The following is a 24,225-nucleotide window of genomic DNA, read 5'->3' on the forward strand; positions in this document are numbered from 1 at the left end:
ATAAACAAGCATCTTTTATTTTAGAAGGCATTTTTCTGCTTGCAGTTCTCCATACCCTGCCTTTAACTATAGTTGTAATTATTCTGGTTTTAATTTGTTCTGTAGTGTCATGACATAATTATAATTTGGCCATTGTTGGTAGCCTTTTAAAGCATATAATCTTACAGTATTACAGTTGAAATATAAAATCTTTTGTATGGTTAATACCGAAAGGATCAAGGGATGTTAGGAAGCTTAGTATGGATTGGAAAAGGAAATATTGTCCTTAATATGAATAATGTACTGTTTGTTATAGTACTCACAACTGAGGATCTATCTTACCCATTTTACAGATATAGAAACTAAAACATAGATTAAGTGACTCACAAGGTTGCACAATAGGTGTACGGGTAATGAAATATAAATTATGGCCACGTTCACCTGTGCCTTTGAGGTTATTTAGCCTTGTTGCTGTTTTGAAAAAGAAACCAACTTGGTATGATTTATGGATTCTATTAAGATCATGTGAAAGCAAATATAATTTAAATCAACATATCACTGGCTAAATTAATACAATTTTCCTAAACAAACAGGATGGAACAATATAATTAAATCTAAGGCTACAGTTGAGGTTGAATTGATTAATCAAGATATTAACACAATGAAATGAGATCTACAGTTGATCAAATCAACACAATCAGTGATGTCAGGAAGTCAGTGAAATACATGATGAATCTTTGGTCTCCTGTTGATTGCTTTGGTCTAATTTCAGCTCTTGGATTTAGTATGTGGATGAGGTGTTGGTGTCCTGTGATACACAACAGGTCAAACTAGTCGATCTGGTGGTCCCTTCTGGCCATCAACTCTGACTCTAACCTTACACATACTAACCCCATACAGTCAAGGAGGCATAGTTTTTCTCAGCTTTTGAACTATGATTACACTTCTTCAAAGTATCGTTAATTGAATGATGTACTCTATTTGGTCCCCCTTCTGGCTAACTTATCTACTTTAATACAGTGGTGATCAGCAACTCATGATTCTCCTAGTGGGTAGAGTAATTTAATGCTGATACCTTTAAGAATGAAGGGTTACACTCTGATCTGTCACCTGCTTAGAATTTGAGTTGGTATCTAATTGTGTTCTTTTTAATATAGATTTACATAATGCTACTGGTTAAACATCTACATGTTCACATATATTCACAAGTTAGAAAGGTTAGCCCCCTTACCACAGCAAGAAATTAGTTCTTGCACAAATTGTCAGTTCTCTAATTAAAAGGTTCCCTTTACTTTTGTCCAGACCTAAGGACACAGCTGTTTTTGAGATCCTGTAATGTAAATCCCATTTAAGATAAAGCAAATAAAAGTTTATATACACCAGGACCGGCTCTAGGCACCAGTAAACCAAGCCCATACTTGGGGTGGCACAATTTCAGGGGCGGCATTCTGGCCTTTGCAGTGTAGTGTGTGTGTTTTTGCTTGGGGCCGCAAAAAATCTTGAGCAGGTCCTGATACACGCTAGGACACACTACAGTAGGCCGCTTGCCTTACTTGGGTGTTTGGATGAGCAAAGAATAGTGCTCTTTAACACAAACTCTTACATGTTCGGTCTCTGCTCAACATGAGTGAAATCCTAGCAGCAATTTTTAGTTAAAAGATTAAATTATGTTGTAAAATTCTGACTATACTTCTAAAAATAGGGCTATAGCAAAAATGGCCAAAACATGGCATTTGCTTGCTGCTTAAGGAGCATCATTGCCTTACGTCAACCTCAATTGTTAAAACCTATCAAAGTTCTGACCATTTGTAAGTTTCATGCTGAATAGATCCCCAACTCCGCAAGCTCATGTGTGTGGCTGGACCTTCTGTACACTTGTCAATATTCTGTTGACACTTCCATGCCTTGTATCAATGGGGCTCTTGCCCACATGTATCAGTTTACAGGTTTGGAGCCTTTGGATGAAATGCATTGAGTACATGAGCAGCTCTTTAAAGCATGAAAGTTTGTTCTTGTGATTTAAAAGCTCCCCGGTAAAAATTGCAAAGTCTTTGCACGTTGAATAACTCTGAGAGAAGAAATTTTTAAGGTACAGATATTGTACTTAAGGAAACAAACAAAGCCGTAGAAAACAAAGAGCGGGAGAGGTGTACCTAATGCAACGTAGAGGGTGGAAATTTAAAAGAAATGACAGTAAATTAAAAAATAAAAAGTCCCTATGGAACCATTGATTTGGCTGTATTGCATTTGGACTGTGTTTGATTTCCTGTTTATTTATTAAACTTGCAGCTTATATTCTGCTTTATCACTAAAAGCATACAGGATGTGCATAATGTGTCTGAGATGTTGCAACAAATAAGTTTGAGCAAGTTGCATTAGTGATCTTCACCAAATGCATAAATCAATCCACTAACTCATTTTTTAACCCTTCTCATGTAACTTTCTTTAATTCTAATATCTCCCACTATGATGGTTTCATTTCTGTACAGCATCTGTTCTTTTAATATTTGATCTTTTTACCATTTTTACTTAATTCAGTGATGTTAGAATTGGAGCATGCTGGTATGTTTTTCTTGTGAGGTGAAATCTAATTATTGAAGGTTTTTATGACACCTCACACCTTGAAGAGTAACTTTCTTTTTGGCTACATCTACATTACAAGGTAGGGGTGTGATCCCCAGCTCACATACACATACTTAGCGCAAGTATAAATAGTAGCATATCTGCAGTAACATGGGCAACAGCACATCTTAGCTGTGCCAAGTACGTGCCCACATGGGGTTCAAGCAGGTTTATACTTGGCACGCTGAGCTGTGCTGCTGTGGCTGTGGCACTATTTTTTACTCATGCCAGCTCTCTGTATGTGTATGTGAGCTGGGAATCTCATCCCTAGCTTGTAATGTAGCTGTAGCCTTCCATGTGATTAGAAATGATTATCCAGTGTTTCCTAATCCTGATATTAAAAGAACATCCAAAATTCTGGGGGAATGATTTTAAAGATAGGGGTATACTTTAAGAGCAATAGAGCTGTAAAGAACTCTATGCCTTTATAATTTCAATTTTTTTTAGCTTATTGCATATAACTTACTTCATCAAACATAAAAAAACTCACTACTTAAAGGTGAAGGCAATTTGTACCATTCAGTGTTTATCTGTAGGTTCACATTTTGAGTGCCCAGTATGAGAATGTTGTGAAAAGCTAGTGTTTCACATGAATAAGATTGTGAAATTGACCTATCCTTTGGTTCAAAGATCCACAAGTTGCATATCCTTACAAACAGCTTAACTAAAAATTAGGTCTGTACACCCAGAATTGCTCCTAGCGAAACATAGAATTACTCAGTAATGGAAATCCAACATATCCCCATCCCTGCTCAAAGCCTGTTTAGGTATAGGATACTTCACATAAGTGTGATAGTACTTATTGTTGCTCATGGTATAAAACTTTAACTCTAAATTTCCATGCTGGAAAAACTAGATACAGTGATTAATTCTGGTTAGCTCATCTAAGACTTAATGTTAAACCTGACCTGCTTAAAATATTTTGTCAGAATCTATATCAATGCTGTGTAATGCATCTAAACAATCTTTGTGGCTGTCCACAGCCAGTACCTGTCATTTGCAACACTACAACCTATACTTTATTATGTGTACAACAGCCTCTTTTGTTTGAAATTTCTGGAAATATAAATCAAATGTTATCAAAAAAGAGAGATGATTATTTCTAATGCAGAAGGTGTAAATGGTCTCCTGTTTGCTTTATTGTATTTAAGGAGGAGACCATAAAGGATTCATCAGGTCAGGAGGATGAGACACAATCCTCCAATGATGACCCAGCACCATCTGTTGCTTCTCAAGATCCACAGGAGATAATTCACCCACGTCGATGTAAATATTTTGATGCAAGTATGTGCTGTTTAGTACTATGCACCATCATCTAAATTGTCGTAACTTTATTAAGATCTAGAATTAATGAAATATTGAGTTACTAAAAAATATCTAAGTCTTACAGCTTAAGTGTTCGTCAGATTTCTTTTCTTCTCTCACTGCTGTTCTTTATTATCAATTCACTTAGACATAGGTTTTTTTTGTTGTCCACTCTCCTTAGCATATGATAAAGCCTTTCTTTTTTACAAGTCATGGACTTTGTATATTTGTTTTATTAAAGGAAAAGTGTAGAATTAAATCTGGTGCACAATTTAAAAAGAAAAGCAAAACCTAAGGCCAATGGAAACGCTTTCAATAACTTCTTAACATTTCAGTGGAAACGTAGTCCCCGGTCCTGCAAATAGGTCCACCTGGGCATGCCTCTACACCTCTGCAGAGCTCCCTTACCATCCCCTTGGAGCCCCAGTGACTTCAGTGGTCTTCCCATGTGGATCAGTGTGAATATTCCCTGCTATGTTTGTAACCTTGCATTGCTATATTGCTCAACTGTAGCATTTCCCCAGCTGTGGTCTGTGGAGCACTGCTGATGGTCCAAGAAGAGTTGGCTGGCTGCAGGGTGCTGGCTCACCTCCTTATTTTCAATAGCTAATTCACCCTAAAAAGACCATAACACATTTTGTTTTCTTATATAAATATTCCAAGTAAGCAATTGCTGTAGTTGCTACATGCAGACTAAATTATAAATGGGAGAGGTGCTGGTCCACAAGACAGTATCCGTTAAGTTGTGTTCTACTCCATGAAAAACTTTGAGACCCGTGTGTTAGTGAGTGAGAACTAGAAAATGAAATTGACAAGAAACAAAAGTAAAACAGCTTATTTTTTTGTCTAATCTCAGTAACGGAAAAATGAATAAAAATAGTCAAACTAAAATAGATTAAAAAATTATTTCAGGTTTTAATAAACTGCGGTGGGGATAGCAATACAGAGAAGGAAATTTGCTTTTAAAATATTTATCTTGCCAATGTCATTTTCAATGCTGCCATTTCCCTGCTTCATACTTCCACTCTTCGTTCATGTGTCTGTTTCTCAGCTGTGCTTAAAATTCACTCTTGCAGCCACTTAGAACTGCTGATCTAATGTTATGTAACCCTCCCTTTAGCCCTCACTGCTGTTGTAATATCACTTATCTGGGTCTCAAACCTGCGTTCTCCTAATGAGTAGCATCTGGTATTACCAGCCAAGTCATTTGGACAAGCAAATATTTCACTGTGTGGAGTAGCAGTTTATACCAGAGGAAGGTAAAATGCATCATTCCTGGTATTTGGAGTTTACAACAAACATTATCACCTTATAGTTAAAGGTTGCTTATAGCTCCATATACCCAGTGCTTTAAAATAAAGGAAATTAACATTTAAAATTCTTCACATCTGCATCACTAGTTATGTCATTAGAAATGTCATTTTCAAGTTTATTATTTGGATTGCGGTAGCACCTAGGAGCCCGTCATGAACCAGGACTTGTGCTAAGCACACAATAAACACAGCAGAAAAAGACAGCCCTTGCCCCAAAGAGCTTACAATCTGAGTAACGTTCTGCTTTTAATGTTTATCTAACACAGATGTCCTACGTTAGCTTTTGGTTCCTCTGCCAATGTTTAACAGAGCACTGATTTGCATTTAATAAAAGGGTCTGTCTTTCTACTACCTGATCCTCACGTGCTGACATTAATGTGGCAACTTTCAACACCATGCAAATGATAGTTCATAATACAGACTGTTATCCAACATTCCTTAGAGACACACATCCTGACTTAAGGACCCCCTAAGTGTTAAATTCGCTATAGCAAATGCAAGTACCGAATGTCACAGGTATTAAGGAATATGCTTTCTCAGTGCATATTCTGAGTTGAGCGCGCTGTGAAGTCCAGCAATTTTAAATGTCATTGCCTGAGTATGTAACAGCTGGATTTGGAGTGACCCACATGTTGTGCTCTAGTGTACAAACAGTTCAACAGAGGTTGGCAGTGGTGCCAGTGTTGCTGTAAGGATGAGAAAAGACAGTGATGGATGCAGGATCTGAAATGAAATGAGGGTGACTAGCCTAGAAGCCTGCCAGTTATGTTGAAAGTAAGGAGAACCTGGTGTTCAGTGTAATCATTGAAGACACTGGCATGCCTGCAGAAAACTGTACCTGATCAATTGGAATGTTGTCTGCCTATACAGGTAGAGTTGGATGAAGGGGAATTAAGTCTTATGGTGAGGCCCAAAAATGGATAGACTGTTTACTTTCTTGCATCTTAAAAACGTACAACCTGTTTGCTGTTTTTCCAATTAACAGGATATTTAACCACTCTGGGTAAGCACATTAGCTGGTTTTTGGGTTTTTTTTCTTCTAAGGCACAATAGGATGCCTTTCAACTGGAAAACAGACCAAGTTGTGGTAGTCTCCTGTTTTGCTCCTTGGTGAGATCCCAGCTGCATGTTCATTCACAGAAAGGTGGTTGTGATGTCACAGCCAGCAGTGGCGTTGAGCAGTCTGTCTCAAGGCATACTTTACTGGCATATAATGTTGGCCTGAACAGGATTTATGGTAGTACTTCCCATGTAAATAATGTCTGAAAAATTTCTTTAGACAGTGAAATAGAAGAAGAATCTGAGGAAGATGAAGATTATATTCCTTCAGAAGACTGGAAAAAGGTAAACATTTGAGGACTTGCTGTTAAGGATATATCTTAATTAAATGTAGTGTACTGTTGGTTATTCCAAGCATAAGTGAGCATTGCATCCTATAAGCAGAAGGAGACAGGAAATAAGAGTTCACTAGAATTAATTCCTGTACACAGGCTCCTTTTTGCTAATTTTCAGTTTATCCAGAAGCTGGAAAAGATCATCTGATTTAACTAAAACCACCAGCTTGTCATCTTTAGCTTGTTTTCAATAAATCATTTCATAATACTTTTGCAGGTAAAATACAAATACTGCCAAGTTAAGCCTTTTAAACTTCGCTTTCTCTTCACGGTCTATTTTCTGAAGTTAATGGTTATTTTCACTCCCTTCAGGGACAAGGACTGCTTTGCATAGGAGTAGCCTCCGTTTTTTAGATTTCCCCCATTCTGACTTCCTTGCCTGGAGTCCAGGCTGTGCTTAGCCCAGTATGTCTGACTGGGTTTGACACTTGCAGTTCTTTTGCAGAGTTTGGTTCCTTTTTACCAGTGATCAGTCTTCTCAAACCGAAGTGTTGTTTAATCTTAGCAGTAGGAATAAAGCATAACACGAGGAGAAGAAGGATTTTTAAAACAGTCTACATGCATGTTTCTTAGGCCTGGTCTATACTAGGACTTTAATTCGAATTTAGCAGTGTTAATTCGAATTAACCGTGCACCCGTCCACACCAGGAAGCCATTTAGTTCGACCTAGAGGGCTCTTTAGTTCGAATTCGGTACTCCACCCCGACGAGGGGAGTAGCGCTAAATTCGACATGGCTATGTCGAATTAGGCTAGGTGTGGATGCAAATCAAACTTACTAGCTCCGGGAGCTATCCCACAGTGCACCACTCTGTTGACGCTCTGGACAGCAGTCCAAGCTTGGATTCTCTGACCAGCCACACAGGAAACGACCCGGGAAAATTTGAATTCCTTTTCCTGTCTGGGCACTTTGAATCTCATGTCCTGGTTGGACATCGGGGCGAGCTCAGCAGCACCTGCAACGATGCAGAGCTCTCCAGCAGAGGAGTCCATGCAATCCCAGAATAGAAAGAGGTCCCCAGCATGGACAGACCGTGAAGTCCTGGATCTGATCGCTGTGTGGGGCGATGAGTCTGTGCTTTTGGAGCTGCGCTCCAACAAACGGAATGCAAAGACCTACGAGAAGGTCTCCAAAGCCATGAGAGACAGAGGATACAGCCGGGATACAACGCAGTGCCGCGTGAAAATCAAGGACCTGAGACAAGGCTACCAAAAAGTCAGAGCGGCAAACGGACGCTCCGGAGCACAGCCCCAGACCTGCCGCTTCTACGAGGCACTGCATGCCATTCTAGGTGGGTCTGCCACCACTGCCCCACCAGTGACCGTGGACTCTGAGGATGGGATAGTGTCGAGGGGCAGTTCCTCGGCGATGTTCGCCGATGGGGAAGATGAGGAAGGGTTTGTGGAGGACGGCGCAGGCGACAGCGCTTACAATACCGCTTTCCCCGACAGCCAGGATCTCTTCATCACCCTCACAGAGATCCCCTACCAACCCTCCCCGGCCGTTAACCCGGACTCAGAATCAGGGGAAGGATCAGTCGGTAAGTGCTATAAACATGGAAACATTTATTTTTTAAAAAACAGGAATAAAAAATATGTAAAAACTATATAAAACCTTTTGCTTAAACTATATAAAGAGAAGGTCCACACAGATAGGGATGGAACAGAAATCCTCCTGGGACAGTTCCACGAAGCTCTCGGAGAGCAGCTCGAAAAGTCTCCGCAGGAGGTTCCTGGGGAGAGGTGCCTTATTTGGTGCTCCGTGGAAGCACACTCTTCCGCGCCAGGCCATCCTAATGTACAGCGGAATCATTGCCTCCACCAGCATTGCAGCGTACGGTCCTGGTCTGTGCAGGGATTCGAGCAGCATCCTCTCTCTCTCTCTCTCCGAGTGACCCGCCTCAGGCTAATCTCGTTCGGCGACTGCTGCATCTAATTAGGGCAATTAGTGTACTGTTACTATTGTGAATGCTTGACTTTTACTTTGCATAGCAATGACCTTCGCTTAACAGCCACGTGTTGGAGGCCACAGAGGAAAAGCATACAGTGATCTTTCCCGTGCACAGCCGCGAGGGGCTGGAACAGGGTCAGACTTTATGCTTTACAGATTTCCTTCAGCGGGAGGGCACAGCTATCCATTAACTGTTAAGCAGCCTATAGTGTAGTGCTTACCAGGCCTGGCTGCTACACGGATTCAGCTGTACCGCCCCGCTTGTCCAATCTCCTGTGCAAGACCGCAGCCAATGAAAGCGTATTCCGAAATCTCGAACTTGTCCTGAGAGCTCGTGAGACTAGGTGCCCTGTATGGTCTTGTTCACAGAAACTGACTAGACTGTGTTCAGTGTTCGCAAACATGTATCTTTTCAAGGAAATCACTTCCTTTTTCCCATCACACAGCTGCGGCTCTTTCACGAACTGCCTCGGCATCCCCCTCACAGAGGCTGGCGCAGATTAGGCGGCGAAAGAAAAAGCCTAGGGACGACATGTTCTCGGAACTGATGGCTTGCTCCAGAGCCGAGGCGGCCGAGCAGAGACAGTGGAGGGAGACCCTATGTCAGCACCAGCGCTCACACAGCGAACGGGAGGACAGGTGGTGGCAGGAAGACCAGCAGGCGACTCAAACGCTGCTTGGGCTAATGAGGGAGCAAACGGACACGCTCCGGCGCCTTGTAGATGTTCTGCAGGACCGCAGGCAGGAGCAGAGAGCCCCCCTGAATTGTATCTGCAACCGCCTTCCCCCGCCACAAAGTCCTGTCCCCCCCTCACCCAAAATCACAAGAAGGAGGGGCGCTAGGAGCCGTGAAAACTGTCACTCCACCCCAGCAGAGCGCTCATGTACCAAACAGCTCTCATTCCCTAAAGTGTGAGAAGTGCTTCCCTTCCTGGATCACCCAGTCCCAAATCCAAGTTTCATCCCCCCCACTGTGTAGTTGAGTATTAAAAGTAGTTTGTTGTTGTTCACTGTTTCCGTCACGTTTTCCTTGTCAGAAGACTTTGTGTGAAGGGGGGGAGGGGTTTTTTAATTGCATAGGACAGCCTCCATTACCAGGGTACAGACTTGGGGGCAGGATCAACAGCAGGACACACACAGACTGCAGTCACTAGGCACTAGGGTCATTCTGGGAGGTGAATGCTGCCCCGGGTCAGTCTGTGAGGTGTATGCTGCCCCAGGGTCCTAGCGCCTGACATCCACAAATGGCAAGGCAAGCTGCCCTTACCATGCCCTTCCCCCCTAGCCACGAGCCTCTCCGATGCCCTGAGCCCCAGCAAGAGCCCTCATCCACGGACACATACTCACCCTTCCCACACACCCCTCACCCCTTCCTACGCCCCAACCCCCAGTCCAGAGCCTGCATCCAAACTCCGTCCCAGAGACGGCACCCCTCACCCCTTCCTGCAAACCCACCCCTTCCTGCACACCCACCTGCAACCGTCCTCCCCCCAGAGACCGCTGTAGGAGCAGGAGCCTGTCATTCCTCTAGTGTAGAAGCGGTCTGGACATCAGTGCACACCGTATCCACCACAGTCCGCGTCCATGTTTCAACCCTTGAACAGGAATTCATAATTAAAGAAAACTTTATTAATAATCAGTGTTCCATTAAAGTTATTTTAAAACGTGTGTTGGAAGGGGGGAAACCTGGAGAACGGGGTATGTAACCTCAGATCGAAGTCAACAGTCACTGAAACAGGCTCCGGTTCAGCTTCTCTGTAAATCAACTGGAGAGTCATAGGTTACCCTGCTCTCCGAGGAACCTATCTTTCAAAGCCTCCCGGATGCACAGCGCTTCCCGCTGGGATCTTCTATCGGCACGGCTGTCTGGCTGAGCGTAATCAGCAGCCAGGCGATTGGCCTCAACCTCCCATCCAGCCATAAAGGTCTCCCCCTTGCTCTCACAGAGATTGTGGAGCACACAGCAAGCAGCAATAACAACGGGGGTATTTTTTTCGCTGAGGTCCGAGCGACTCAGTAAGCTCCGCCATCTCCCCTTGAGACGTCCGAAAGCACAGTCCACCACCATTCTGCACTTGTTCAGCCGGTAGTTGAAGAGTTCCTTCTCACTGTCCAAGGCGCCTGTATAGGGCTTCATGAGCCAGGGCATTAGCGGGTAGGCTGGGTCCCCGAGGTTCACTGTAGGCATCTGCACATCCCCAACCGTTATTTTGTGGTCCGGGAAGAAACTACCTGCCTGGAGGCGTTTAAACAGACCAGAGTTCCTGAACACACGCACGTCATGAACCTTGCCCGGCCACCCCACGTAGATGTTGGTAAAACGTCCCCTATGGTCCACCAGTGCTTGCAGCACCATAGAAAAGTAGCCCTTTCGGTTAATGTACTCGCTGGCCTGGTGGGCCGGTCCCAGGATAGGGATGTGAGTGCCATCTATAGCCCCACCGCAGTTTGGGAATCCCATCGCGCTGAAGCCATGTATGACGACCTGGACGTTTCCCAGGGTCACTACCTTTGAGAACAGTTGCTCAACGATTGCGTGGGCTACTTGAATCACAGCAAGCCCTACGGTAGATTTGCCCACGCCAAAGTGGTTCGCTACTGACCGGTAGCTGTCTGGCGTTGCAAGTTTCCAGAGGGCTATGGCCACTCGCTTCTGCACAGTCAGGGCTGCTCGCATCCGGGTGTCCTGGCGCTTAAGGGCAGGGGACAGCAAGTCACAGAGTTCAAGGAAAGTGCCCTTACGCATCCTGAAGTTCCGCAGCCACTGTGATTCATCCCAGACCTGCAGCACTATGCAGTCCCACCAGTCCGTGCTTGTTTCCCGGGCCCAGAATTGCCGTTCCACACCATGAACTTGACCCATTGCCACCATGATCTCCACTGCGCGGCGTACCCTGCTTTGTGAGAGGTCTGCGCCACTCTGTGACTTCCTGTCCTCACCGCGCTTCCGGAGCCTCCTCGCCCGATTTCTCAGCAGCTGACTGTGGAAGAGGTGGACGATAAGGTGCGAGGAGTTGACAACGGCCATAAGTGCAGCGATGATCGCAGCGGGCTCCATGCTCGCAGTGCTGTGGCGTCCGAGCTGTAACCGACCAGAGAAGGGCGCGAACAGATTTCCCGCCGGCGCTTTCAAGGAGAGAGAGCGGGAGTGACGGTTCAATGATGACAGTTACCCAAAACCACCCTCGACACATTTTTCCCCCCAGCATGCATTGGGGGGAAATCCCAGGATTCCAATGGGCAGCGGGGAGTGCGGGAACTGTGGGATAGCTTCCCACAGTGCACCGCTTCCAAAGTCGACACTGGCCCCGTTACTGTGGACTCACACAGTCGAACTAGTGTATTTAGTGTGGATACACAAATTCGACTTCATAAGGTCGATTCCACAAATTCGAATTAAGTTGATTCGAAATAGTCTTGTAGTGTAGACGTACCCTTACTTAAAGATCTACCATCGGTGTGGTGACCCAGGGAGGCCTACCTCTTCGGACGTCCCGTGGGGGGTGGAGAAGGGGTGTCAGTCCAAACAGCTTCTTGGCAACAACTTCCCTGATCTCTGAACACTGTATTGTAGTCTCTTTGATCTGTTGGCCCCTCGCTGTGTCTCTGTAACTTAAGCTGTAACCTGAAGGTAGGATCTTCAGTTATAGCTCAGGCCTTGTGTTTTAACCATGCTGAAATGTTTACTGAGTAGTGTATCTTGAGCTATTTGTCGTCAGACGCTCCCGGTGTGGTGCTCTGCTCTGTTCAATGTTGATATCAGTTGGCTGCGTGCGCGTGTTCCCTCTGTGTGCTGCTCCGGCTCTGCGCAGAGAGTTGGCACAGCAGACCCCGAGAGACCCCCCAATGACCACAGCCTCTAGTAAGGTATGAAGGCACGTCGGGCCAGGTTTATTGTTGAAGAGAAACAGTCTCCAGCTTTCCCTGGCATAGAAGTCCAAGATGCTGCTAACTAGTACATATGTGCTCCCTGACAATGGACTCATCTCAGTCAGTGGCGGGACTTTCCACTGCCCCCTAGGCTGGACCAAGACATCCACTCAGAGGTGCATTCTTATAGAGGTACAAACAAGTTACACATCACTCCTGACGTATTGAGGTGCAACCCCTCTACTTAGTAAGGTGCCGCCTCTCACCTTTTACATGTTGGTTCAAACAAAACAACTCTATCCATCATATTACCTTTTTGGCCCTGTCATTGGGATGGATCAGCCTGTTCCTTGTTATCTGTGTGGAGTGTACAAGTATGCGAATGTTCTGATATCTGGTGTCCAGTACCTTTTTAGGTATGTCTCTTTTTGCACCATCAGCCCTTTCCTTGCCAGCTTCTGTGAGCAGGGCCTGCTCCGGCTCACAGCTTAACTTTGCTTTATGTTAGCAAAGTCTTGACCATTACTTTAGTTCAGGCCTTAGGCCTCATACCAGGCCTCTGATACCAAGGTTTACATCTCAGGGCCTCCTCTTACTACACTATTGTTTCACTTCCTGCTTGTATTTTCCAGCAGCCTGCTATTAAACTAAACCAAGATATTCATACTGTGAAATCCCGATAACCATGTCACATACAGTATTCATACATTATCACAGAGCAGCTCTATATCCATCAGTCTCCATCTGACCAATCAGGAGAATGTAACTTCATTTAGTGAAATAAATTCTGTGATTTAAGTGAGAAATCACACTGAAATAATTGCTATCTTTGTTCTAATTATCATTATAGATGGGGTGCTTTAATACACCCTAAGCATTATATGAAGTACATGTAATTGTTTTTAATCTCAATAAGTAGATGTAAAAGAATGCATATTTACTTTTCTTTTTCCTCTGCCAATTATGCCACATAAAGTAAATAACCATAATACATTTTCTGCACAGTGTGAAGGGTTTTAATTCCCAAAATAGAGGAAAAGGATTGAAGTTTGTTTTAACTCATGATAACTTTGAGTTTTATAAATTATCTGCTTCCTCTCCTGATCTTCCCAACAATTAAAAAATGAACAGCTTTAGTGTTAATGTATGTTTCTTTTAATACCTTCTGAAAGCCTCATAGACAAAAAGTAAATTTCCATATTGTTTTTTTTAATTCCTATTAGTTTTTGTCACATATTTTGTAGGTTATTGGTGGCAGGACTTTTTAGTGCTTAAAAGGATATTGTCACTCTTTCATTCTATAGAAAACAAATAAGACTGTCAAATGCATTATATTTTTTTTGTTTGTTTTTGTTTTTAAAACAGGAAATCATGGTGGGTTCTATGTTTCAAGCTGAAATTCCAGCTGGCATATGCAAATACAAGGAGAATGAGAGAGGTGAGCTTTGATGCTGTCAGCGTTTCTGAAATGATTTGTTCGAATTTCTGTACTAAAGTTTGAGGGTGGATTTCAGACAAGGCATCTTAGAAAAAATTAAATGCTATTAATTGAAATGGCAGATCTTTCTTTTTGCTTGAATTAAAAAAAAAAATTAAAAATCAGGCAGAGATCAAGTCCAAAAAATTACAGCTAGATAGGTTGAAAGTTCCAGATAAATGAATCTGGGTTTAAAATGGAAGCCATAATGCATCTCTAGCTATAATGGTGTGGTTGTTGCTTTTGCTATTAAAAAATGTCACTGGAAGGAATAAATCTATTTTAAATATTAATGCACTAAAAGATGAAGTATGTGCTACTAGCTGTGGAGAAACTACTTTTGGTGCTCCTTTCTTTATCTGGTAGGTATCTTAACATAGAGCTTGAACTCTGTATTTCTCTGAAATTCAACAAGGTATACTTGTAATTTGCTGCTGATTCATCCATTCTTATTAGTTTACTGTACTGAAAATGACTTGTGGCCTCCTATAATAAAACGATATAGCTTTTTTTTTCACTGCAGAAGCCTACAAAAACCAGCTTTTCATGGCCTTGCATCCAGTCACTGGTTTGAGAACTGAAAATGTGTCATGATGAAACCTTTATTCATGGGCCTCAAATTGGACTAGTGTTGACATTTACAATGGGAAAATAAATGAGACTGACAATGTGCAATCATACCCTTTGGCTCTCAGCTGATGAGATCTTGTTCTTAAAGTATAACTTATAATGTACTGCTAATATAAACATTTGTAATTTTGGGTAGAATTACATTATTGTGACCATCTAGGAAATTTAGCACTTGGCTGAACATAGTAGCTTAATGACTTACTCTGTTTCCATGAAGATTTCATAACAAATGCCGTTTGGTATAATTTATTCTTTGAATTCTTCCTATATGGATTTCCAGTCTAAGTGATGCATATGCCTTGGTACATAAGCGCTGCAGCTTACGTATTGGCAGTTTTTTATACCTTTAGTTCTTGGGTCCCCTCTCTGTTTGGAAATACAGGCCAAGTCTGCTACCTTTAAGCCAGGTCCCTCCCGTAACTGCACAGTGTCTGTGGAGGATGAACACACTAGCTACCTATTTTCTCTCATTTATAAATGATCTTTTTGTGGGGCCTTTATTAACTGTTCCCACTGAAACTGAGTCTACAAGTTCCAGCTCCTTGAAGTGATTATGCAGGCCTCATCTCTTCCCCCCCTCCCCCCACACACACAGACGTACATCACGTTCTCTGTGGATATCCCAATCCAATTTTATTGACTCCTGTGTTGTTAATTGAAAGAGTTTATACCTAGGGACTCTGCATCTGTCTCATAAGGCAAGCACTTTTGCCCTGAGCTGAGCAGAACCCAGGAAAAATAAGTAATGAATACATGAGGTTGGTGAGTTTAGTTAACACCATGATCAATGTAGCTCCAGTCGTGTTTTGGTATCTGATGTTTGTTTCATGTTTCACCCTTGGGTGCCTGGACAATGGAAGAGCGGAGTATGTTGGTGTCGGATCCCTTGGCACTAGGAAAATTTATTCAGTGAAAGATCTGACCCAGGTCTCTGAGGGAACTTGAGTAGATTTAAAAATGTTATTAAAGCTAACATTAAATTATATAATACACAGGTTAAGAAAAGTGTCTCTGTACATCTGGGTATAATGCGTAGATTATCCACAAATACAAAGTTTGTTTTTAAAGTAATAAAATACATATAGTGCATAATTGGTAATAACCCAAATTTAGGTGAATAAATTAAAGAATACAGTTTAGATATTAGCATCCAAGTATTCGGGTACATCACTCATGAAAAGTTATACAGAGAGTTGGTTGTGGAAAGCAAATATAGCAATGAGTGAAAATTGTCCCTCAGTAATTGAGAATTTAGGGTAGGTTGTCCATTTAGAAAATACAAGACATCAGGAAAGTATTTGTTACTTTCCCGACTACGCTTCTCATCTACACACTGAACTTCTTTACTCCTCTCGAAGAAGACTCGTCATTATCGGTCCGCTGCCAAGGACAAAAGTGTAAAAGCTCCTAAACCCTTGGGGAAGAAAATGCTACTCTTCAGATGTGCATAGCAAATTACTGAGCTGGCTAAGATAATATGGCTGCTTGATTTTGAGACTTCATTGTTAGACCAACTGCCAGAAAAGGCAAAAAGGGCTCCCAATGTATCATTGCTGAGGACCTCCAAGTTGTAAAGGATATGCTCAGAGCTGTTTGTTTCTGACATGACAGAAAAGTGAATTTTATCTATGATGAAGAGATTTTTTTTCTTGCTAAAAACTTCAGATCATCCCCTTGATGGGCAAGCAGAGGTGGACGATGATATCCAGAGCTATTTGATTTGGAAATGGAGGAGTCACTCTGGGAACTGAAAGATTTCCATATTTTACCCCAAGCCACATCCACTGCCAAGAGGGCTAAGCGGCATTGCGTTACTGTTAAGAGGGCACGTTGTTAATATGTGGGCAGAACTAAGTTGTTCTGAAGAACATGTAGGCTATTTGTAGAATATAGGGATAATTCTAGGGCCTGGTCTACAGTAGGAAATTAGGTTGGTATAACTGCATCGCACAGGGATGTAAAAAATCCATACCCCTGAATGATGCGGTTAAACTGACTTAACCCCCAGTGTAGACAGTGCTGAGTTGACCAGAGAATTCTCCTGTTGACTTAGCTACCATCTTTCTTGGGACATGGATTACCTATGCTGATGCGAGAAGCCCTCCTGTCAGTGTAGGTAGCATCTTCATTGAAGCACTACAGTGTTTTAAGTGTAGACAAGCCCTCTGAAACAGATCTGATTAGATGCACAATGTATTTAGTCATGTTTGTAATTTTGAATGTTCTTGTGTTTTAAACTAGCAATTCTTTGAGGTTGAGTAGAAGTTGGAGTCTTATAGAATATGCTTCACTTATGTTTGTTTTTCTTAATTTAGTGTATGAAAATGATGACCAGCTGCTGTGGAATCCTGATTATTTAACAGAAGTTAAAGTGATTGAATTCCTCAATGAAGCCTCCAGGAGAACAGGAGATGAGAAAGGACTAGAGGCAATTCCTGAAGGATCACATATTAAAGACAATGAACAGGTACATATTAGCATTTGTAGTGACCATAGTGTCTTATAATTTGTATTGTAACTATTGCATTTGCTGCACCCATACCTCAAAATCTGATTTGGGGTTGCTTCTTTTTTATCTTATCTCCCCCCCCCCCCCCATCAGAGGAACTGAATTGCTTCCACCCCTCTTGTCCCCAACAAAAGCAAATGTTTAAGAACCCAAATCAATAACACAATGCGTATTCAGTTTTAAAATTAAGTGCATTAAGAAACATTTTTTATCTGCAATAACCTAAGTTCTGGTCTCTATCTTCCTGTTGTAGTTTATAGCACTTTACTAACTAAAACCAAATTCTGCTCTTGCCCCGAACAAAAGAACATGGACTTGACAAATGTGTGCATTGATGAGCCCTTTGATGTGTGCACGTGTCCAATTCTGATGTCAGAACAATGTAAATCTTGTTAATATGCATCTTTTGGAGAGGGGGTCTGGACCTGTGAAGAAATGTGCATAAATTCCTTAAAGCACAAGATCACCAGTCCTGCAGATTTCCTAAGCTTTAGGATGTATGGTAAAAACAAAATTGCCAGCCCAGGTTGGTTACTCTTTGTGTAACTAACCATATGTGCACGTTTATTGGGATATCAGAATTTCATTTCTGAGTCTCGCCACAGAGTGGGCATAGGCTATACCTGTTGTCTCACTTCTGCATCTTAGGCCTGGTCCACACTGGGGGGCAGTGTCGAGGTAAGATACGCAACTTCAGCTATGGGAATACCGTAGCTGAAGTCGAAGTATCTTATCCCGACTTACCTCCCGTCCTCACCGCTCGGGATCGATGTCCGCGGCTCCCCCGTCGACTCCGCTACCGCCACTCGCTCCGGTGGAGTTCCGGAGTCAACGGGAGCGCGTTCGGGGATCGATATATCGCATCTAGATGAGACGCGATATATCGATCCCTGCAAAATCGATCGCTACCCGCCGATTCGGCGGGTAGTCTGGACGTACCCTTAGAGATCAGTTGTAAAAATGTGTCCTATAAATTAGGGTAAAGAAAGGAAGCTATTTTTACAGTACATAACACTGCAATACAATATTTTAGAACAAGAAATGAAGAAGGGAAAAGTGTGTGTTATACATACGCTATCCAGGAGGTGTATAACCTAAAAGTTATCTGTAAGTCTTCTGTATACTTATATTGCTGTTTTAAAAACAGTTTGTTCTACTGGATTTTTAGAGAAATTAGACTTTTCAGAATAAGTAATTGATAATTGCACCATTGTAGCAATACACAAATTCAGTAGTATATGGAGTCATGCATATTAAATGTGTAGTTTTTCACCTTTCCAGGCATTGTATGAATTGGTTAAGTGCAATTTTGATACAGAAGAATCATTGAGAAGATTAAGATTTAATGTAAAAGCAGCCAGAGGTAAGAATACATCAAATTTTAAATGTACTTGTGTTTTTTTTATCCCATGCCTCCTTTAATTTGGCAAAATCATTAAAATTTGGGCATTGATTGCTGCTGTCAGATATCTCCGATTACGGCAGGATTTCACATCATTGTGTAGCACTATTATCACTCTTCCTCAAATCCAGGAATTAATGAACTCTGACCCCATGTTCAGAGTTCACTTCTAATGCAGCCATATGAGCTTGACACTGCTTCTAAAAGTTGAGGGCCAAAATGAGATTTTGGAGGACGAAGTGATGGGCATAGTATGAATATATAAGTACCAAGGCAATAGCTCACGAGAAGAGGGTTTATGAATAAAAACTCGACATTTTTATTCATTACTTTGTAACTTTCTAAATTTATAATTTTAATGCACCCAACTAAAATAGGAATTGTGGAGGGCTTATTCTCTATATTCATGCCTCTGGACTTTTATATAATTCACTAAAGTTAATGTGTGTGAAATACACAAGAATTCAAAATTCAAAGTAAAAAAAGATTAGGCCTCTAAATTAGGGGTTGGCAACCTATGGCACGTGGGGCGGGCTGAGCCGCTCAGCCCAACACCGCTCTGGGGTTCCCACTGCTGGCCCCTTGCCAGCCGGGGTCCTGCCAGTAGTCCCACTCGGCACCCGCTGCTGGCCTGGGGGAAGGAACCCCAGACTGGCAGCAGGCTGAGATCCTGGCTGGCAGGAGCTAACGGCTGAAACCCTAGAGCGGGGGCGGGTGGATATGCTCGGCCCACCACCGAAACCCCAGAGCTGGGTGGGCTGGCCCACCGCCCTGGGGTTCCGGCTGCTGGCTCCTTGCCAGCCAGGGTCCCCGCCGCAGCCCCACTCACCTTGTTTCTGGTTGGAGTTCCAGTGCAGGCCCCCTGCCAGACAGGGTCCCGGCCTCCAGCCCTACCAGCCTCCAGCTCCACTCACCTCAGCTGCTGATCAGGAGTTCCAGCCAATAAGCAACTGATCACTCAGAAGCCTGTGTGCAGCTTAAAGTATCCTAATACGTGTCACCAGACATTGGAAAACTCAGCAAGGAAAAGCAAGAGCAAGGATCACACTAAACTAATAAGATCTGCATTTTAATTTAATTTCAAATAAAGCTTCTGAAAGATTTTGAAAACCTTGTTTACTTTACATATAACAGTAGTTTGGTTATATATATATATATATTATAGACTTATAGAAAGACCTTCTAAAAAACGTTAAAATGTATTACTGGTACGCGAAGCCTTAAATTAGAGTGTATACATGAAGACTCGGCACACCACTGCCGAAAGGTTGCCGACCCCTGCTCTAAATCTTATTTGTTGACAGAAAAAGATTCCGAACTTTAATAAACTAACCTAAATCTATAGAAGTGGCTTTGGCTGCATTGTGCACTTTCTGTCCTTGTACAGATCTTTCCTTGGTATCCTTCTGTCTGTTGTTGTTTCTTCTTCATTCATTTAACTTTTTACCCTCTGTCTTAGTACATCATCCTATCCATTCATTATGCTCCACACCCGAACATAGCCACTTTATGAACTTCATACCTTCGTATCTCAGTGTCTGTACTTTGACCCATCAACCTTTTACCTCCAATCGGGGATATTACAGATTATGTATTCCGTATGCCACCCGATCTTAAACCACACTTTGCACCCTCGATAATCTGTATGTTATTCCCTGATGACCAGAAACATCTATGCTTAAACTCTGTACCGTTCACTTTTTTAACATCATCTTAATAAAATTTTTAAATTAGTTCTTTGTTTTTTTCTTTATGCACTCATCTTTTAGCACTCCCTGCCTGCTCCGCTTTTGAGTCTTTAAGAAACTTAAATAGAGTGATTCTTGTATCAGAATTTTGAGTTTCCATTTGTTATCATTATGCTGTAACTTTAAAGTATGTTTTCTGTATTGTTTCTTATTTCAGAAGAGTTAGCTGTTTGGACAGAGGAAGAATGTAGGAATTTTGAACAAGGACTGAAGGCCTATGGAAAGGATTTTCATTTGATTCAGGCAAACAAGGTAAGGATGATTGATTTTAAAAAGTTATTTTCCTACTTTTTTTGTAGCTGAAAAAATATTAAATATCTTTTGACTTTCTTCCAAATCCGTTTTTTTCTAGTCACTGTACTATACATATCCTTCTTTCACTTGATCTGTCACAGGAGGGTGTTCTGATTATCTTAAAGAATTAGCTGACATTGTATGGGATGTGGGAAAACAATTCTGAAACGCCAAGTTTTCATTGTGCAAGGCCTCAAATGGGTCTGTTTACAAAAAGGAGTTTATCGTCAATATCACCTAATGCTTAACTGGTCAGAATGTATTATAATCTTGTTAAATAACCTTTAAGATTCTGTAGAGGGTGGTAGGCATCTTCAGAAATGCTGCAACCAAGGTTGTTACAGCAATGTTAGTAGGAATTTTCACATTGTAATAATTCTTGAGTTTCTCCACTGATTGACTACCTGGACATTTTGGAGTTGAGTTCAGGATTGGACTGTATGCCTTGTTCAGAGCCCTGGAAGGGTAATGAAAGCTTTTTTACAAAACCCACTGGAAAATAAAATATAGGTGGAGTCTCCCTCTAGTAAGCAACAAAAATTCATATTGCAGTCTGCAGGAATACTGGCACAGTGGTGGTTTTGCTTTTTGTCCAGAGGGGTGTCAGAGCATATGTAAAACCCATAAAAGGGGAGCTTCAGAATCTGCTTTCTACAGTTTTCCATTATATGTTTTTGCCCACCCCACCTGCAGTCTCTAGGGCAGATCCTCAGCTGGTGTAAAATGTGAAGTCAAATGAGCATTTGACATATTACATCTGCTCCAGGTTCCTAAAAGTTGTTCCCTCTGCCATACCTAGGGGCATGAAACCTGCTTCACAAATCATTTCCTTTAATAGTCAGGGCTTGAGGCATCCTCTGTGTTAGCATGCTCCCGATGCTTCCCCTGGTCACTTGAGTGCTCTTCCTGCAGAGCACACCTCCTGTCACCACTGAACTTACTCCAGCTCAGTACTGCGATAAAGTACTCCGCTATTTGAAATAGATGCCAAGGCCAGAAGGGACCATTTTAATCATCTGATCTGACTTCCTATATATCACAGGCCATGGAACTTCCCCAAAATAATTCCTAGAGGTATATCTTTTAGAAAAACATCCAATCTTGATATAAAAATAGTTAATGATGGAGAATCCACCACGACCCTTGGTAAATTGTTCCAACGGTTAATTACCCTCACTGCCAAAAATGTACACCTTATTTCTGGTCTGAATTTGTTTAGCTTCAGCTTCCCGCCATTGAATCATGTTATACCTTTCTCTGGCAGATTGAAGAGCCCATTATTAAATATTTGTTTCCCACCTAGATACTTAAGCTGTATTTGCATGATAGTTGCATGACTGGTAGTATGCCATGATTTTGCTCGTGGGTGTGTCCATTTCCACCTGAACCCATGCCCCTTGTGGTTTTTTTGAGCTAAGCTAGTCATTGAAATGTGTGGATATGGACATGCACAGAAATTTTCTGCCATTGTGAATTAATGTTTGAATACAAAGGCATGTGCTTGGGAAGCCTGCCTTCCCTGTTTAACTTGCTCCTTTTTAATTGATCAAAATCAGGATTTGGCATTTAGCTTTATCTGGAAAAGTAACTTCCAGAATATTTCTGAATTATGCTAAAAAGGTATATTACATCTATATAAGAATTGCCATACTGGGTTAGATGGACCTCTGGTTTGATTCAGTATCCTGTCTGACAGTGGCCAGCACCAGATACTGCCAAGGAAAGTGTAAAATCCCTCCTATTGGCGGATGTGGGATAATCCGCTTTCCACACCCCCATCCTAATGCTCTCATCCTAATGTCTAATAGTTAGAGATGGGCTTAAACCCTGAAACGTGGTTTAAATATCCTTTCCAAAACTTTTGTCATGAATTATCACAATGCTGGGTATTTTTGATATCCATATCGATGGCCAATTCCATGTTAATTTCTTGGCTGCAACAAGTTCTTATGTCAGTAAGTTACATGGTGTTCAATTACATATTGTGTGAAAAGGTTTTCATTGGTTTTGAATTTCTCACTTTTTAAAATTTCATTGAACCATCTCCTTGTTCTTGTGTTCGGAGACAAGGAGAACAAATGTTCTCCATCTACCTTCTCTATACAATTTATTACTTTATATACTTTTATCTTGTCACCCTGTCACTCATCGTATAAAGCTGAAAAATTTTAAGGGAATCATTCATAGTATGCTTTGAGTCTCTAGGCATGCAGAATCTCTCAAAGTATAATTTATCTCATGGTCTCTAGCAGAAAATACATCTGGATTTTCAATGTTTTGTGTGGCACCTTTTTCACAGGTACGAACAAGATCAGTTGGTGAGTGTGTAGCATTTTATTACATGTGGAAAAAATCAGAGCGGTATGACTTCTTTGCACAGCAGACCCGATTTGGGAAAAAGAAGTACAATCTCCATCCTGGTGTAACGTAAGCAGTGCTATCTTTTCTTACATACATGTCAGATTTATAGTCTTTTTTCTTAATATTGCTCTCTTCTAAAATAGAGTAAGAACTTGATTACTCCATAATTTCAGTTTCCAGCAGGACAGTGGCCGAAGGAGAAGAAATGCAATCAGTTCCATTTAGTGTAATTGCTAAAATAGAACACCTGTTAGTATTAAGGCTAACCATTTACACCGAACAATTAATTTAATTTAGCCTGTTTTCTGGTTGTGCATTGTCTGAACAGATCACAATCTCTACAGCTGCATTCATTGATGGATGTTTTATGCAAACCCATCACAATCACAAATTTTAATTTGGCTTTCTGCAAGTATTCTGCAGTAGTTACTTCAAATTTGTTTTTTGGCAAACATTCATGCCAATAAACTTTGTTCACTTGAATATTCAGAGAACAAATAATAGTGTGCGCACACAGGCAAAGCCTGTTCATTTACATTTAAATGTTTGCAGGTAACTATTTTCAGTATTTGACTAGATGGTCACACTTTTTGTTGCTTCTGTATGTTGAGCGCATTTTGCACACAGCCAGGAGCTCCTTGTATTCTCAGTATTCCCTCCCCAGTATTCCAGCCTCCCATCACATTCTATTTCGGGGACTCCCTGTATACACAACCTTCATGCCAAGGTTATGCATGGCCCCTTATTTCCCATGGACAAATAACAGGAGGATCAAAATTAGTATAAGGAGATTATAATGACTGTATAAGGTACCATCTAAATACTTGAAGCAGGTATAAAAAAGAACTGTGTGTACACAATATATTACACACACAATAAACTTCTAAAAAGCCAAGCCGGTGCTGACTGTAGTGTTCATTTTTAGGGATTACATGGACCGTCTTTTAGATGAAAGTGAAAGTGCTGCTTCTAGTCGAGCTCCGTCCCCTCCCCCTACAACCTCTAACAGCAGCACCAGCCAGTCTGAGAGGGAGGACAGCACAACTAGCAACAGTAATCAAAATGGTAAGTGTAAACTAATTTTTTTTTTTTTTTTTTGGTCCTCATCTTGCTCACTTATAAAAAGTTGCCACATCATAGCAATCTTGGAAATGGGCTGAAAAGCTGTAAAAGGAATATTTTTTTTTTTAATGAGCATAGAGAGAACCCTTGAAATCTCTTATTTCCAAGGGGTTTTGGCCAAGATATCAGCGGTAAATTACAAAATTAAAAGACCATATTTGCACATAAATTTCAATTCAAAATGTTTGGCAAGTTTAACTTTCTTCCTCTTAAGAGTTTTAGTCTTTTCAGATTCAGTCCTACATGCATC

The 24,225-nt window shown here is 41.7% G+C and overlaps 1 protein-coding gene across 3 annotated transcripts in view; it reads left to right on the plus strand.

Moving 5' to 3' along the window:
- MIER1 (MIER1 transcriptional regulator) overlaps window positions 1–24,225 on the plus strand; it is a 70,000-nt gene that overhangs the window by 41,891 nt on the left and 3,884 nt on the right. For all 3 annotated transcript variants that reach the window (XM_045027313.1, XM_045027311.1, XM_045027312.1), the window contains 8 exons: window positions 3,753–3,885; window positions 6,499–6,563; window positions 13,798–13,870; window positions 16,855–17,006; window positions 18,330–18,411; window positions 20,356–20,450; window positions 22,792–22,919; window positions 23,779–23,918. In XM_045027313.1, the coding sequence (XP_044883248.1) occupies window positions 3,753–3,885; window positions 6,499–6,563; window positions 13,798–13,870; window positions 16,855–17,006; window positions 18,330–18,411; window positions 20,356–20,450; window positions 22,792–22,919; window positions 23,779–23,918 (868 nt within the window). The remainder of the gene's footprint in view (window positions 1–3,752; window positions 3,886–6,498; window positions 6,564–13,797; window positions 13,871–16,854; window positions 17,007–18,329; window positions 18,412–20,355; window positions 20,451–22,791; window positions 22,920–23,778; window positions 23,919–24,225) is intronic.

Source organism: Mauremys mutica, chromosome 8 (assembly GCF_020497125.1).
Source record: "Mauremys mutica isolate MM-2020 ecotype Southern chromosome 8, ASM2049712v1, whole genome shotgun sequence".
Taxonomy (NCBI): Eukaryota; Metazoa; Chordata; order Testudines; family Geoemydidae; genus Mauremys; species Mauremys mutica.